Raw genomic sequence first — 16,233 nt, forward strand, 5'->3', positions numbered from 1 at the left:
ATGAATAAATATAACTTTTTCATGAAAAACCATCTTTTTAAAACAAATGTACTTCCTGACCAGGATCTGTGATACTTCATAATGGTTTATGCATACGAGAGTGATAGAGTTCCAAACATGTAAGGAAAAGTGACAAAGAGAAGAAAATGTTGTCTTCTGTGAAATTTTTTCAGAAGGAAAAATCCTTTTCTGTTTCTAGCACTAAAACTGGTTATTTGTGTTAGACCCTGTCTAGTTTTTAGGCAAAACATGGATCCCCTGTTTACTGACACATCCTCTGTGCTTCTTTTGATGACCAGTTATGCTCCATCTTTTACTTATGTTTCATGGAATAATTTGTCATTAAAATAACATAAAATGTTTCTGATCTCCAATATCTGAAGTGTGTCAGACTCACAGAAGAATGTTTGTAAGAGCATTCAGAGATTATTTGCTGAAACTGTACAAAATGACCTTCAGAGGAGTACACTAAAAAAGTAAACCTTACCCATAAACATGTTGTTAAGCTGTTAGATGAAGAAAAGAATGAGTTATTTCCATCAGAGGGTTTTATAGGTTTGAAATCAGCAGAGCTTTCCTCTATCTTCATCAGCAGTTTGTCCATTAATTAGCCCTTCAATTCCACTTCAATTAAATTAACTCTAATTAATAAATTCATTACAAAGATTGACGCACCTTGCTCAAAGCTAGTGTGGTAAAAGCTGATAAACACCTTCACCCTAATGAAAAATTGATTAGATTGAAGAGAAATAAACCTTTCTTTCTCAGAGCTGCAGTGATGTTTTGTGACTCTGAAGTTAATCAAACCATCTTGCATCTTTTAATCAAAAATTTAATTCAAAGTAGATATAAAATGCTATATAGTTGGTGAGGGGGAAAGGAGGAGGAAATTACAGCTGTCTTTCTCCATAAAGGTTTTGGGCTGTTTCTTACGGGAAATGTCACAGCTCCTTGATACTGTGTTTAATGTTCTACAGTGCTTTGAGACAGCAGGGAGAAAAACACTGTTGATCAGGAAACTGGAAACCTTTCTTGTACTGAATGCAAGTTTCTTTTGCTGTTAAAAATAATTTTGATCTTTTATTACTGAACTACTTGCTGCCTTTAAAAAAAAAAAAACCAAAACCCTAAATATAGCATTTCTATGAACCACACATGGCTACAGCCAGCTGTATGCCAAGGAACTAAACAAGTCCCTCAGGCTGTATTGTATCTCTTTGTTTTTCTGTTTTGTGCTTAGCAAAAGTAAAGTTTGCTGGAGTCTGAATAAATGAACCAGAATGGTAAATGCAAAATCTAGCAGTGTAAATTATCATCTTGTACTAGCTGAGAGTTAATATGTGTTGTTTGGCCTCTGACTACCTTTGTCTGTTAACGTATTTTTCAATTATTCTATCAGATACAAGATCCTGTTACTATATGTAAATGACAAGTTAAATTGCTGTATGTTGATTTATTTTTTAACAAAGTATTATTGAAACCAGACTGTTCATAGCTGTCACTGATACAAATTTATTGAAAGTAAAAGAGTAAAATGATCTTTTATACTTTACAGATGTGTCAGTGTGTCAGCATAGTGCTAATTTGTCTCACTAAGGCTGATTCTTTATAACGAAAACTGTGTCAGAAATGGCACATTTTAACTTTGAAAGAAAGAAGGGAGAAGAGTATGGAGAGGAACCCTTGCTAATTTGAACTTCGTCATACTAGATTTTCATTCACAAGAGACAGTGATATAGGTACATGTTACATTTTGTCACTGTGAGTACAGTGTAACTTCTGGTAGGTCTGTGTGCCATATAATGTAAGATACAAAAGGTTACTCTTAAGACATATGTGACCACAAAGAAGCATGCTTGAAAATTACTTCAATCTATCAAAAGAGCTGTGAACACTTAAACATCGCTAAAGTCTGCTGGCCGACTAAAAGAGCATTAGCAAACAGATAAAGCTCTGTGCTCTCTATTCTGTTGAATCTTACCTGAAAATGTCTTTCACAGTAAATTCCTTTGATTTAACTTTCAAAGATTTTGCCTTTCTTATTCTTCACATGTTGAATTAAAATTTAGCGCTTATAATGAACATATTCCCTCTCTCTCCCCTGTTCTTGCCGCCTCCCTTTCTCTGCAGAAATCTGTTCGGCGGACTGTGGCACGCATGGCGTGTGCATGGGCGGCACGTGTCGCTGCGAGGAGGGCTGGACGGGCGCAGCCTGCAACCAGCGGGCCTGCCACCCCCGCTGCACCGAGCACGGCACCTGTAAGGACGGCAAGTGTGAATGTAGCCAGGGATGGAACGGAGAGCACTGTACCATTGGTAGGCTGCCTATGCTTTATCCTGTCCTCGCTGCAAAATTCAAACAGCTGGCGCTGCTGGCCACGTCTGAATAAGAAGTGTAATGCTTTGAAGAATGTTTCTTCAAGCAGAATATTTGCATGTGTCAGTCTGTAAAAAAGAGTTGGTATTTTATGAAAGGAAATGGGTATATAATGGTTCATCAGTTCTTCATACCTAGTTTGCCATGAAAAGAAGGTGGAAGAATTTCCTCTTCAATCTTTTCCCTCTAACTACCTTTCACCGAGGGGGAGGTAACTTGTATTTTAAACGGTAAATATACTATTTGATTTGTGCTTTTCTATTTTTATCTGATAGCTTTATGTCTTTTGGAAATGAAGCTTCCTATTGTTTTTCTTTCTTTTTTTTCTATTTTAAGGAGATGAAGCACTAAAAAGGGACTTGCCTACATAAAAATGTCACTTCTACCATGTGATAAATGTGATCTAACTGCCCAAAATTATCTTCTTGTCAACATAATGTTCTATTTTAGAATACTATCAAATTTCTTATGTATTAATAATGTAACAGCAGATGATTACAGCTGGTTGAGAAGAAGCCATCCTTATTACAACTTCTGTGTTTCTGTAACCAAGTTAGTTCTAGTGCCTGAAAACCTTTGGAGGTTACTATACCATTATCCAAATGGAGCTTTTCTTATCCTGTTATTACAGTCTATATGTCCCATATAGAGCAGAATATCCTTCTCTGCTACACAGACTTTGACAGAGAGCTAGCATGAGAAATCATGGATGTAAATAGGTGGACAAAGAAAACATGGAGTTGTAGTGCTAAGAAATTCCCTTCCACGCTAATTCCCCTTTGTGCAAGATGCTGCAGGTCTGTAACAGTGGAGAAGAGTCCTATCCAAACAATTTTTATCTCAACAGAACCCCAGAAAAACTTCTGCATGACAACAGGTAGGAAGCACAGGCAAAGGAGCTGGCAATGGTCTAACATGTAAGAGATGATTGGTTTGTACTTTGGTGAGTGGAGAGCATTGCATGAAGCTCATTAGAGGCTGTGACAGGAGTAACCATGTGACTGAAGTATTTATGGGGCACATCTCCCAAGTATGAGAAGCATCATGGCTAAGCACTTTGAGGTGGATTGAATTGGCAACAAAAGAGGTAGCCACAGGTCAGACAAAGGCAAACATAACACTGAATGATGAGGAAATCATGGATAATCTGAATAATAAAAAAAAGTCCAATAAGTAAAAAACTCCACATAGTTCTGTGTTTGGATAGATGAAGGAGAGATAGTTAAAAGAGGTGATGAAGCTGAAGCAACAGGATAGGACAGTAAGTCTAACTGCAGTGGAGCTGATTGATATGAATGTAGCATGATTTGCTTTTGCCACAAGCTAAAAAGAGCCTGGAGAATTTTAACTTTCTTGGAAGTTTTGGCAGGGCTCTAACTCTGAATGTGTTAGCACAGCTAAGCTGTAACAGGGACATGAGTATCTAGAAAAGAGCAAAACTCAAGCTGTGCACTCAGGTATTTTGCAGCCCTGGCTGAGGGGCAGGTGATGGTGCTGTACTTGGTGCTTGCGAGAAGCAGTGGTAAGAGCTTTGAGGACAGGGAAGATGAGGGGCTGTTGCAGCTGTATCAGTTAATACGCGCATCATTGTACCCAGAAGATGAGGCAAGGTTTTCTTTTTTAGAAGGGAGCCAGGTGTGAAAGTAATAAGATTGACTTGAGAATTATTTTTTACAGCAATCACAATTGATTTTTAAAATGTATTTGGTTGGTTGGTTGGTTGGTTGGTTTGGGGTTCTTGTTATTTACTAATGAAATTGCTCAAACTTATGAGGGAGAGGTAATCAAGATGCATGTGCAGAATTGCAGGGAGAATCAATAGGGTTAACGTTTTCGAGGAGCTTTCAGAAAACATGCTGACAAAGAGAGTGGAGAGGTGCAGAGAGGACTGCTTTCTGAACAATAAAAGAAAGTAAATATTTAGAAGTAGGATAAAGCCTTTCCCTTGACTGCTTTAACTTGCCAACGAGCGATTGCTCAGCAGATCACTCTGCTGTTGGTCTTGCTGACCTTGGCAGCATTTCAAGGGTTGTAGTTATACACGGATGAACTGCTCTTGAACAATTTTTCCAACATATTAAGCACAAACAAGTTTTTCCTCAGCACTGGGCAAGCAGGTCTGTCTTCCCACCTGTTTATTTGTTAAATGGGTGTTTACTTTGTGGCTGCAGCTGTAAAGATAGTTTGATTTGTTTATATTGCCCTTACAGCCTCCAAGGCAAGTAATGAGGTGCAGGCTTTAGCCTGCTGTTACATTTATTATTTCAGAGCTGTTTTCTTCAGGAGCCCCACATTACAGAGAAGCCAGGTCACTTTATTTCTCATTTCCAACAATATTTCAACTTAGTGGGGGAAAAATTCCTGCCTCCTTAGCTTGGCAGATGAAGAGTCAATTCGCTTTTCTATCATCTACCCTACAGTAGGTAGTAGCTCTTTCTGAGCAATAAATTTCAAAACACAAGGGACTTCAGAATGTTCTCTGTGCAAATCAATTTTTTATTGTCAACCTCCATTTGTAACCCAGGCATTTTATGCTATTTACAACTCTCTACTTAGTAGCAGAATATTTGCATAATCTGTGTTATGTGTATGAAAGACTCCTACTCACTCTCCCTTTTTATGTCTAAAAATAAACAATTGAACCCTTCTTATTTCTAAAAGTCATTAACCATTTAGCTTCAGTACTGTGAAGTATTTTAGAAATGCAAATGTGTTTCTTTGTTGCAGCTATTAGCTGGAAGCCCTATGAAGTGCAACAGCCAAAATTAACAGCTTCTTTGAGAAAGGAATATTCCAAAGAAACTGTAAATCTTAAGGGCAATTCACTTTACTCACTTTCTGGGAAAGGAATAGACCTCCAGATCTCTGTCTGGATATGCAAAACGGAGCAGATGTGTATGCATTACTCACAGAGGCACTAACTGGAATATATACTGAATCATCTGAATTCATAACTCATTTGATCAAAGAATTTATGGTATTTTTGTAAAGCATGAATGCCATTCAAAATGGTACCAAAAAACCATTTTGTACCTCAGCTAACAGTTTTTATGTATTCTTAAATGATCACTATCTGTCCAGTCTCATTTTCAGTTAGCCCACTGTTTGCATTGTAAGTTGACATGTGTTAAAATATAGAATGAAGGCAAAAACCAAACCTGTCTCCTTATTAAAGCAAGGTAGGTCCTTAGTTTTATTTCTCTCTGAAATCATTTAAATCTTAGGTTGCTTCTTGAGTTATGCCGATTTTTACATATACTTTAAAATATTGAAGTAGAATTTAGTCAGAGGAAATTCTAATTACTCTAAGTCAGATACCTATTTCATTGTTTTTTGGTTTTTTTTAATTATTTCAATACTTCAAGATATTGGGAAGAAAAATTGTAGGTGATTGCAAAGGTTTGTGCTTTTTTTATTCATAAAAAAATTCAGACGTCTGCTTATCTGGGTCAAATATCAGGGTTTCCCTAAGGCTGAAGATGACAAGACTGGATTGGAGAAATAATATACATATGTATTTTATATACTTTGATTTGATAGAGAACAGAGTAGACTAAATAAGGCGGGGAGGTCTATTTGTTTGAGGTAATGTGTATAGTAAGGTGGACAAGATTGATATCCACTGTTCCATTATGGCTCTGGCACAGGGTACTGCAACTTCCATACCACACCTGATGTCAGCCACACTTGTGAGCCACTGCCTTTGCTCTGAATGCATACTTCCACATATTTATATCGAAGATGTTCAGAGATAAGTACATGCTCAGCATTTTGATGAATGACTCTAATAGGAATTAGCAAAACTCAAAACTTGGTACTATTATTGAGCATCTTAGAGGTTTGAACTAAATATAGGCAATGTATGTTTCAAGAACTAAATAATTTAAGGCACCTAAGTTGCTTATAATCTCTTCACTCTGGAGTACTGTAGTTGGTCATAGGATCATGGAATAGTTTGGGTTGGAAGTGATCTTTAGAGGTCAAGCCCCTCTGCAGTAAGCAGCATCATCTTCAACTAGATTTGCTCAGATCCTCATTTGCTGAGAGCCTTATCTAACCTGGCCTTGAATGTTTCTAGGGCATTCACCACCTCTATGGGCAACTTGTTCTAGTGTTTCACCACCTCATTGAACAAAACTTCTTCCTTAAGTCTAGCTTGAATCTACCCTCTTTTACTTTAAAACCATTACCTCTTGTCCTGTCACAGCAATCACTGCCAAAATGTTTTAATGTAATGTTTTACAATTTCCTGTATCCCCATGAGAACAGGTTAAATCAACAGTTCACTGCAGAGCTGTGGAAAATCACCTGTTAGTTGTTTATTTGGTCTGCAAGTGGCATTCATGGGTCTGAGGTGAGCATCCATATATTATTTCTTGAAGCTCAACCTGCATCTCAATGATGCGCAAAAACAAGATAGCAGATGTACAGCTGGTGCCCAGGTGATAGCCTGGATGAAAATTTGCTCTGTAATTAAGTTTTCCTAACAGAGTTGTGATAAAGTATGTTTTGGTATCCTTTCTGTCCCGGCTTGCAATGACTTCAGTGACCCTCTCCTGTCTGAGAGTTGTTTTGCGGGATTGGAACAGATATTATTTCAGAAAGTCTATTATTTTTTGTGATATAACTGTCATGTACCATGACTATATTAGGTAACTGTCATAGGAAGCCCATAAATATGAATACTTTTCCAGCTGCTTTTCCATTAAACTCTGTTAGCTGAATGAAATTAGTAAATAATTATGTTGGTGGGGAACCTGCTATATCGATGAGCTATGTAACAACTCACTTTTACAATGCAGCCTAATTTTTTCTATAGACTAAATTAGTTTTTGCATAATCTAAATTGCAAATTTACCAATTTGCATTAAAACTATGCCTTCTTGTTCAGAATTGTCAACACCTCTTTTTTAAAAGTCTTTAACATTAAGCATGGGTGGGTAAGACCATCTGTTTATAAAGCTTGCCTGCAGCTCCATTACTTAACACAAGACAGGTTACAGCTGTTTAATTGTTATCATGTTGAATGATTATCTTTCAATCCAAAATTAATATTTGTATATGTATGCATGGAAAGCATATCATGAAACATAAATGAGCTAAATGTGGATTAATGCCATTAAGCATTCATATTAATCCCTCAGGAGAGCTAAAGTTAACATCATAGCACTTCCATGCTACTTTTGAGTGCCACATGAGGCTGCTTTACCTGGTATGCAGAACTGAAAATCAAAGCCAGTGGTGGTTCACTGAGAAGTGTGCAGCTTATGTTTATATCCCAGTGAAAACTGGGATATAACTGGTTTATTTTATAAGAATTTCCCCTAAAATTTAGTTGAGAAAAAAAAATAACTAGGAACAGCAAATTATTTATTTGAACATTTTTCTTTGCATGAAATACAGTAGCATGACCTTCAAATCAATCAAACCAAAAGAATAAGTTTTCCTCAGCAAGGAATTTCTAGTTTCATTTATTTTAGCCAGAAAATCAGGAATGTCATCTGGTTTAGATATGCAGAATTATGAAAAAAAATAAGTCTAGAGCACTTTCCCATAAGTGTTTCTGTTAGCACAGACTGTTCTGGTGACTGATTAAAATGGTTTTCTGACTGGGGACAAACACAAAGCCATCAGTGTGCTGGTTCTCCATGTGACCACGATCAGATCAGCATAAGCACAGAAGTACAGCAAGAGTTGAGGAATGCTGAGGCACAATCTCCTCCAATAAGTTGCATGGCCTGCACCTGTTCTCTTCAGCACGTGTTTAGCTTAGGGCTCCTTATACTACAGATTTCAAATATGACTGCAGGGAAATGATACTTTATCTCTCTATAAGATCAGAGAGCAAGTAAAGACAAATGTGTTCCTGCAGTTAATTAAACAAAATGCTTATAGAAAACTTGATATGGCTATATATCATTACACTATACATTTTTGACACGTGGGCTTGACAGAGTAAGTCACGAACCAGTTTGAGGGCTTGATCTATCTTCTCTGTGTTTGCACATTAGCAGCACAGATAACCAGTATTATGATGCCCACTGTCATTTCAGTGCTGATGCTAATTGCCAAGCATGGCTCACTTTTCTCGGAAGTTTAAATTCCTGACAATATTCACATTTCAGAGAGGTTTAATGCGTCACTTACTTATTGTACCTTAATGCCTGCACAGGAATTTTTCATAAATTTTAAGATTCTTTTGAAAATTTTTGTCCCTCTAGTTTTCATAATTACTTCTGTATGAATATATTCTCTAATTATCAAAATTCCTAAATTATGTTTTCCTTTAGTTATGGGTTCGTGGAATCATACCCGAATACAAGTTTCATCTTAAAAATAAGATTGTATCTGAATGAAGGTATGACCTTTGGCATTCAAACAGTTTTTATCAGATAAAATCAATCAATTATTCAAAACTAATTATATCCTGTATCAATTAGTTCACCACAGTATTGTGAGTGAAATCCTAGTTTCAAAACACCTGACTGCTTTGTAGCTGGGATTTTACAATATTTTTACCTATACCCTCAATGCAAAAAGCCTACGAGGAAGAAATGATGACTTTTTGGCATCCAGAGGACTGATAATCACAGTTTAATATGATTTAATGAAAATTGAAACAAATTGCAGTTTTGTATTTCCTGTGCCTGAAGGGCATGTTATTAATTTGCCAGGCCAAGTTTTGAATATGCCAAATATTTGTACATTTGGTAACCATAAAAATACTCAATTACCAGGTGAATTTAAGATAGAGCACACATTTTTGGGACTGTGAAAAAAAGTGAGTTATTGGTCAGGCCTTAACACATTTCAAGACCAAGTATCTCAAATACGAATTAACTGTTAGCATACTTTAAATTGCTAATTGGTTAATTTGCATTTAAATGAGGACCACATGTGAAGTTCAAGTTAGGCACATTTTCAGAAAGCATCAGAATCCTCTGAGTGAAGAATTTTAAAGCGTGTTGTGTTGCGCAGCTTGTTTGAGCTGAAGTGGTCAGAGAGTAAGTGCTTTTGTACATTGTATTGTTGTATGCTGGTCAAACCACATTCCATAAATACTTTCAGTCAGGGAGAAAGATGGAAACAAAAATGCTTTCCATCCTGATCCATGCCCTAATGTGCTTTTAAGCTAACTTTATCTTTCATGCAGTTCTCAATGTGTCAGGTTTTTACCTGTATGTGAGGCAGGTCTTCACAAGTTTGTTGATTCAAATGGGCATTTGAACTTTTTCAGCCTGTACATGTTGGGATAGTTTTAACTCCTTAATGGCATATCCCCTTTCTTCTAAATCCTCTTCCTGCTAAACTAATATTAAATAGGAAACAACACTGCTCATGATTTGTGACCAGTAGTCACAAATTTCCTGCCTACTACATTCTAAAAGTAACTGAACCTTTTATTCTAATACATATGTAGCTTTCCAGTAATAATGATTAGAAATCCTACTTTACAGTAAAATTGGGATGGTCTCCAGAACAAAAAAATCTAAAGGATAATATGCTTACATGCCTTTGTATATAAATCCCATAAATGATTGCTGCAAAGAACAGTTGCAATTTTGGCAAAGGATAAATTGCAGTGAAGTCAGGTCTTTCTGCAAATATTTAAAATGCATAAATGATTAGGAAGGTGTGAGTTCAGGGTGACAGCAGTGTTTTGGCCTGTGTAAGGAGGAAAAGAAATAAAATTGTGTGAAACTATAATTCCATCCATGTGCTCTACAAGAAGGGCAAAGGGAAATTTAGGAGTAAAAAAGTATCAAAAGGGGAGAGTGTTTGTAATCCTCCTCTATTGGCAGCAATGCTCTGAACATATGGTATGTCTAAGACAAGGTTCTTACAAACTCAGAGAATGGATGATGACTATGAGCTGCTTACAGTGGAAGAACATGTGCTTTCAGTACTGTTCAGTGATGAATAGAAGGAATTGCATTTGCAAATGATACCAAAGCCTGCTGCCCCCAAGCACTTTGGAAGACAGGACAAGAATTTAAAATTACTTTAACAAATAGCACAGACTATGCAGAAAAATAAGGTGCAATTCAACAAATGCTGTCTTCCGTGCTTAAGAATAATCAGCTGCACAAATCCAAGTTAGGAAGCAGTTTGCCAGGCAGGAAACACTATAGGAGATGCTGAATTTGACATGAGCAAACCCTTCTGAAGACAGGGTACAAGAGTAGCTTTAAAATTGTGTAAATTCTGGACTTCTGTGAGTTTTTTTGGTAGAGGCATGGAGCTCCTCCGAATTTGCATATGGATGCATGCTTTTTTTTGTCATTTTTTGGAAGGGAAACAGTCACCTAAACGAATCAGTATGCTATTCCCTAGGTCTGCTGTGGGTAGGATAAGATATGCTAGATTTAAATATTACAAGGGTTATTTGTGGTTTTATGTTCAAAAGGTGGTTTAAATGTCAAAATAAACTGTAGCTGGGTGGAAATGAGAGGAAATAAGGGTGATCTGGTGGCCATGTCAGGAGGATTAAACCACCATGAACTGAGTCTTGAGTAGATTAGAGAAGTAAGATCAGAGCTGTCCACTCTGGATTTTGTACCAGTTCCCCCAAAACAAGCACCAAAACTTGTTTACAAATTGTATTCTCCCTAAAGCTTGCAGTAAGTTTTCTCTTCCACTGGCAAGTGCCTGTGAAACCGCTGATAGTGTATGTTTCATCCCCTGCTACTGCTTGGCTGCACAGGGAGTAAAAAGTAATGTTCATAAGAAGAGACTGGTGCACAGGATGAACTGGTTAAGGATGATTTTGAAGATCTGGATTCCACCCTTGATTCTAACATGTAATTTCAGTTAGTTGCTCACAAATAAGGACTTTAAAGAAGTGCTCTCTGGCTGTTCTTCACTTTCTGTGAGCAAGATTTGCACATGTATGAATTGCTTAAAATGTTGGTTTGTGTATGAAATGTTATATAATTCTAAGTATTCCAGAAAATCACATCATAGGTGCTTATAGGCAAGTGAATGGAGATTTCTCACTCTGATGTTTTTATGCTTTAGTTACTGGTAAAATGAGGTAAGAATGTATTCTCTTCATACTAGTACTATGAAGATAGTGTGCTAAATAATTGTGACTTAGGGAGGAAGGTGAGAGGAAAGTCTGAAAGAGAACTGTTGCTTCTTTGTTTAGGTTAGCATAGTGTGCCTGCTACTAGGGCATCAGCGGCTTGTTGTTTCTGAGAGAATGAGTGCTGAATGAGGACTGTGAGCTCTGCACATTCACAAGGGAAGAAGTGTATAAAACTTGCACAGGTAGCCATAAACCCATCATTGCCTAAATTTTGGATGCTTGACATGGCCACTGTCATGGTATTCTTCTAATGTGTTCAGGGGTTTTTGGCATATGGGTTATAAACAAAGTTTTATACAAATACTAAAAATTAATGAAAAGAAGTGATGGTATTAAAACTTTCTACCACTAAACAAACAGATGAATGTGTGGAAAGCTTAAGGGAAACAATATGGCAACAACATAGCATAGTTTACTTACGGTCAGTTTTTATTCCAAGAAAAACCTGCTGGCTCCCTGAATGACACCTGGTGCAAGGTTATGTAGAGTGTAAACGTGACTGATGCAAGGTATCTGGTTCACATATTCCTGTAGAGGATTTGTGTCTGAGAGCATGAATAAAAAAAAAAGCAGAGATACTTATGCAGTCATTCACCAGGGAATGGGAACTGCAATAAGGAACTGTGGGAGATGAGGAGACGAAGCAAAGCAGAGCTTGATCCGAGAGGAGCAAACAGCATTCTTCATTGTTGCCAATACTGAAATTATTTCTTCATCATCTCTCCTTTCTTTTCTTCCCCGCTTTGGTTCTCTTTTCTCTTTCTATTTTCTCCTGTTTTCTTTTAGAGGAAGAGGTTGTAATGCAGTAAGGAAGGGAAAAAGCTGATTGTATTAGTGGAGAGGAGGCAAGGGTTTGACTCATACTTTCAAGGTGTCAAAAGTAAAAAAAAAAAAACTTTAAACAAAAAACAAGTATTTTTATTTAGGCTGACCTAGTCAGTATGGCTTTGGTCATGTTAATTTGTGGTTTTGCTTCATGTCCGGTGGTGCTGTGAGGTTAAATCTGCTCTTACACCAAAGTAATTCATGACTTGAGCTACTGAGTTGACACTGTAACGGGCCTACATATACATTACAAAAACACGGGGCATGTTACAGTCTAGTGTACAGATTACAAAGATTATGATGGGTAAAGATGTCTGATGGAAGATAATGATTTAAATTAATAGAGATATAAATTTGCTATACAGCATTTAGAACCATGTCACCATTGTAATCCCACATGACAGAATAATCAGAATAAAGCGGTGTTATAAGTACCAATTAAGGAACATCAAATCAATGGGTATGTGACTCATGCTGATTTAAACAGGAGCTGATTGGAATAAATGGATTTAATATGTACTTTTATTCTTAGGCTATTCTGTCATACCTGGAGGAAGTAGTATATGAATAAGGAAGACACTGACTTACATCTCTTTGATAGGAAACTAATGGGAGGCATTAAATAAATTTTCGTAAAAAGTCAGGGTTCTAATTGGTTCAGAAATATGCTTTGTTAAATGCGAATTTGCCTGATTGTTACCATTTCTTTGTAAAATCATTTATCTGTCACATATTTCTATAAATACCCACACATGATGCCATGATGGCATCATTTCTATTCTATTTTGTATGAATTTTGAGTGCAACTTGGATCTTCTTGGGCTTTGAGTAGCCTAGAAAATGTTATACAAATCTTATACCTTCATTTTTGTTTTTCTTTTTTCCACTCGGAGTTGTATGAAGTCCTTCTACTTCTGGAGATAATAGCAAGATTTTAAATGGCACAGTCTTAAACTCTGCAAGAAAACTCTTGTAGGTATATTGTCTGGTCTGTAATTAGACATTTTAAGGACATAAGATAACCTTTATGTGCCAGATCTGTAAATATCTTGCCAAGGAGCACCTGCTGAGATGCTCCATCCTACTGAAGTGCTCCAAATCCCACCTGGAATTCTGTATACAGAGGGGGGGAAAGGCTTGTATTTTGTATTTCCACACAGGTTCATTCCTCTTTCAGTTGCCGTGCCATGAAGATAAGGAAGACAGCATGGCTAGTTAAACTTCACTGCAAAGTTATACAATTTTTTGTCATTAATTTTCTGCTTTATGGTTTTTCTACAATGCTGCATATTAACCAAAATAGTTTCTAACGTTGTCCTTAATGTCAACTGACCGTGAGTAAAAGGATGCTGGAAGGTAGAACTTGTTTTCTGAGTTCTACAGTTCTGTGGTTTGGAGCTGACTTCTTATAAGACTGCTAGATAAAAAAAAATCTTAAAACAGCATTTTCTTAATCTCTCTTGTGTTTAGGAGATTTCTGTTGTTGTTGTTTGTTTGTTTGCATTTTTTTAATGAGGATTGGATTCTGAAGATAAATAGTGTGGGGGGCTTGGGATAGCAGGGACTGTTTTCACTTGCCTAGGAGGTTGTTTTAATGTTCTGTTACCTATCCATACACTTGTAGAGGATAGAGCATTTAATGTTTTACTGGTGGACAGATGAATTCCCCAGACAGACCTGATTGCTTTCATTTTATGAAATAAAGCTTGATTTTTCCTCTGCACATACCATGTTTTAAGCTGTATAGGAGCAAGGGGAATTATACTGGATGAGTAAGAGAAGAATTTGATCCACCCTGAAATGTAGCTGTATCATTTTTCTTTTTGTTTGTGCTTAATGTGAAAAGCTACCTAGTTTGTTGCTGCTGTGCTAAATGTTCTGTAATTGATGTTTTCATCTTACTTTGTCTTGCATTAACCTTACCATTATAGGGGAAAAACAAAAAAAAGAGCTGTGTAGTGGACACCTGACACTTTCTTCAGGAAAAAGGAACTAGAAAATTTCCTCCTCTTAGTTCTAGCAGTGACTGTAACTCCTGATATATATCACATCCCTCCTTGGAATCCAGAGTAGCTTTTTTCTGTTCAACCAAACTGGAGGAAAGGCTGCAGCTGGAAAGGTCTTTGTTGCCCATCCAAAGGGATCCTAGCAATGGCAGAGGACTTGCCAGACAGGGGCCATCATCCATCAGAGATTTAGGAAAGTCAAATTTTAAAAGAAAGAGACGCCATGAGGGCTGAGTTGAGAGACTTTGCCCCCAGCAAAACCAGGGGATTGAATCCAATATTCCTGGCTCAGCTAGGCATGTCCCCGCTGCAGAGGTCTGTAGCCTTCCATCTTCTTGGGCGTAGGTGGCTGGCTTTGATAGCCTCCAATGGACCTGGTGGCTTTGCTATATGACATTAACCCCTTTCACACAACTGCAGTTGCTGTCTGTTTCCTGGAAGGAAGGAGGGAATATGTTGCCCATCTGTGCTGTGTCTCATGTATTAAAAGTAGGCCCTGCTGCTTGAAATCCATCTTATGCTCTGTATGTCGTTCATCCATCTGCCTCCTCAAATCTTTTGTGAAATCTTAAGTGTCATAACTTACAAAAGAAGTTTTGCTATTCTTGTATATACCATGCTATTTATTTTTATACATCTAAAGCCTAAGTTTAATTTTCACCTGCTTTTCAAAATGAAATGGATCATCATGCTACTAACCCCAGTACGCCCTCTTCCACCCCATATTTACAATACAGCTTATTTTACATACTTGGTTTGTGTGCTCAGAAAAGTAACTGTGACTGAATTGAAGCAGAAAAAAAAAATCCTCCTAAAAATCCTGTTAATCCATTGAGAATTAAGATAGTGTGCTGGTTATGCTGTCAGTCATGAGTGACCTGCAAATCAAAAATCTTCCCTCATGGTTAGTGTTTTGAAGCTCATAAGCTAAGGAATTGCTCTTACATTGTGCTGAAAATTGAATTTTTTAACTAGCTTTGATTATATTTTTTGTTATATAAAAAATCAAAGCATGTGAAGAGAAGTCAGAAGAAAATGTAGTCTCAGAAATGTAGCTTCCCTTTTGCTTTTGGAGGTCTACTTTCTAAAACAGTTTCATTGATTCATGACGATGTTTGCTGAAAAGAGAATTTCTTGCATTTTTAAAAGCCTTGAAATACATTTTCATTTTGTAATGTAAGGCCTCTCATGTTAGGTGCACCTGCTTGATTTGCATGTGAATTCTGAACAATTCTTGTTTCATGTGACACTTCTGAAATGTCTGTCTGTTTTTTTTTTTCTTTTTAATTCTCAAGCTCACTATTTGGATAAGATAGTGAAAGGTACTGTATATTTGCTCTTTGACATACCTTTATCTACATGGTTTGGGTTTTTTTATATTAATATACAGTTAAAAACATACTAGTCTGGGCAGAAGAATCTTCTCTTACATACATTCCATGGTTTATATATAACTCATATGGCTTTCAACTCATCTCAAAATTTTGCTTCTGTTATATGGTAACACTTTATCAGTAATTATACATTTATGTACAAACTGTATACATGTATTAGATTTATTCTGAACCAATAACTGAAGATAGTATTCATTTGCTGTTTGGAACTTTTTTTTGTTAGTTTTGTCATTGGACCTTTACCAACAAAGCCCTAAATATTAAGGAAACAAAGCAAAGTGATAATCTTGAGTGTGTTTATATTCTGACACATCAATAGAATTCCCAAGGCTTTTAAGCTTTTGATTATCTGAATGTAGAAAATCTGTAGGAAATTATGACTTGTATTTTGTATGAGTCTAGAAAAATCTTTTATAGTCTATGCAACATTCTGAATTATGACGTTCAAGGATGCTAAAACCTAACATGAAACAGCAAAGATTCTTGTATCTTCAGTTATGGTGAAAAATTGATTTAGAAAAATGTTTAAAATATTCCTACCCC

At 36.7% G+C, this 16,233-nt stretch overlaps 1 protein-coding gene across 2 annotated transcripts in view; it reads left to right on the top strand.

Moving 5' to 3' along the window:
• The window catches only part of TENM3 (teneurin transmembrane protein 3), a 419,680-nt gene that overhangs the window by 333,853 nt on the left and 69,594 nt on the right, over positions 1-16,233 (top strand). The window contains exons 16-17 of one of the 2 annotated variants that reach the window (XM_058837711.1): positions 2,131-2,316; positions 15,592-15,618. In XM_058837711.1, coding sequence (XP_058693694.1) covers positions 2,131-2,316; positions 15,592-15,618 — 213 coding nt within the window. The remainder of the gene's footprint in view (positions 1-2,130; positions 2,317-15,591; positions 15,619-16,233) is intronic. The other variant, XM_058837712.1, reaches the window with a different exon arrangement.

Source organism: Poecile atricapillus, chromosome 4 (genome assembly GCF_030490865.1).
Source record: "Poecile atricapillus isolate bPoeAtr1 chromosome 4, bPoeAtr1.hap1, whole genome shotgun sequence".
In the NCBI taxonomy this organism is placed as follows: Eukaryota; Metazoa; Chordata; class Aves; order Passeriformes; family Paridae; genus Poecile; species Poecile atricapillus.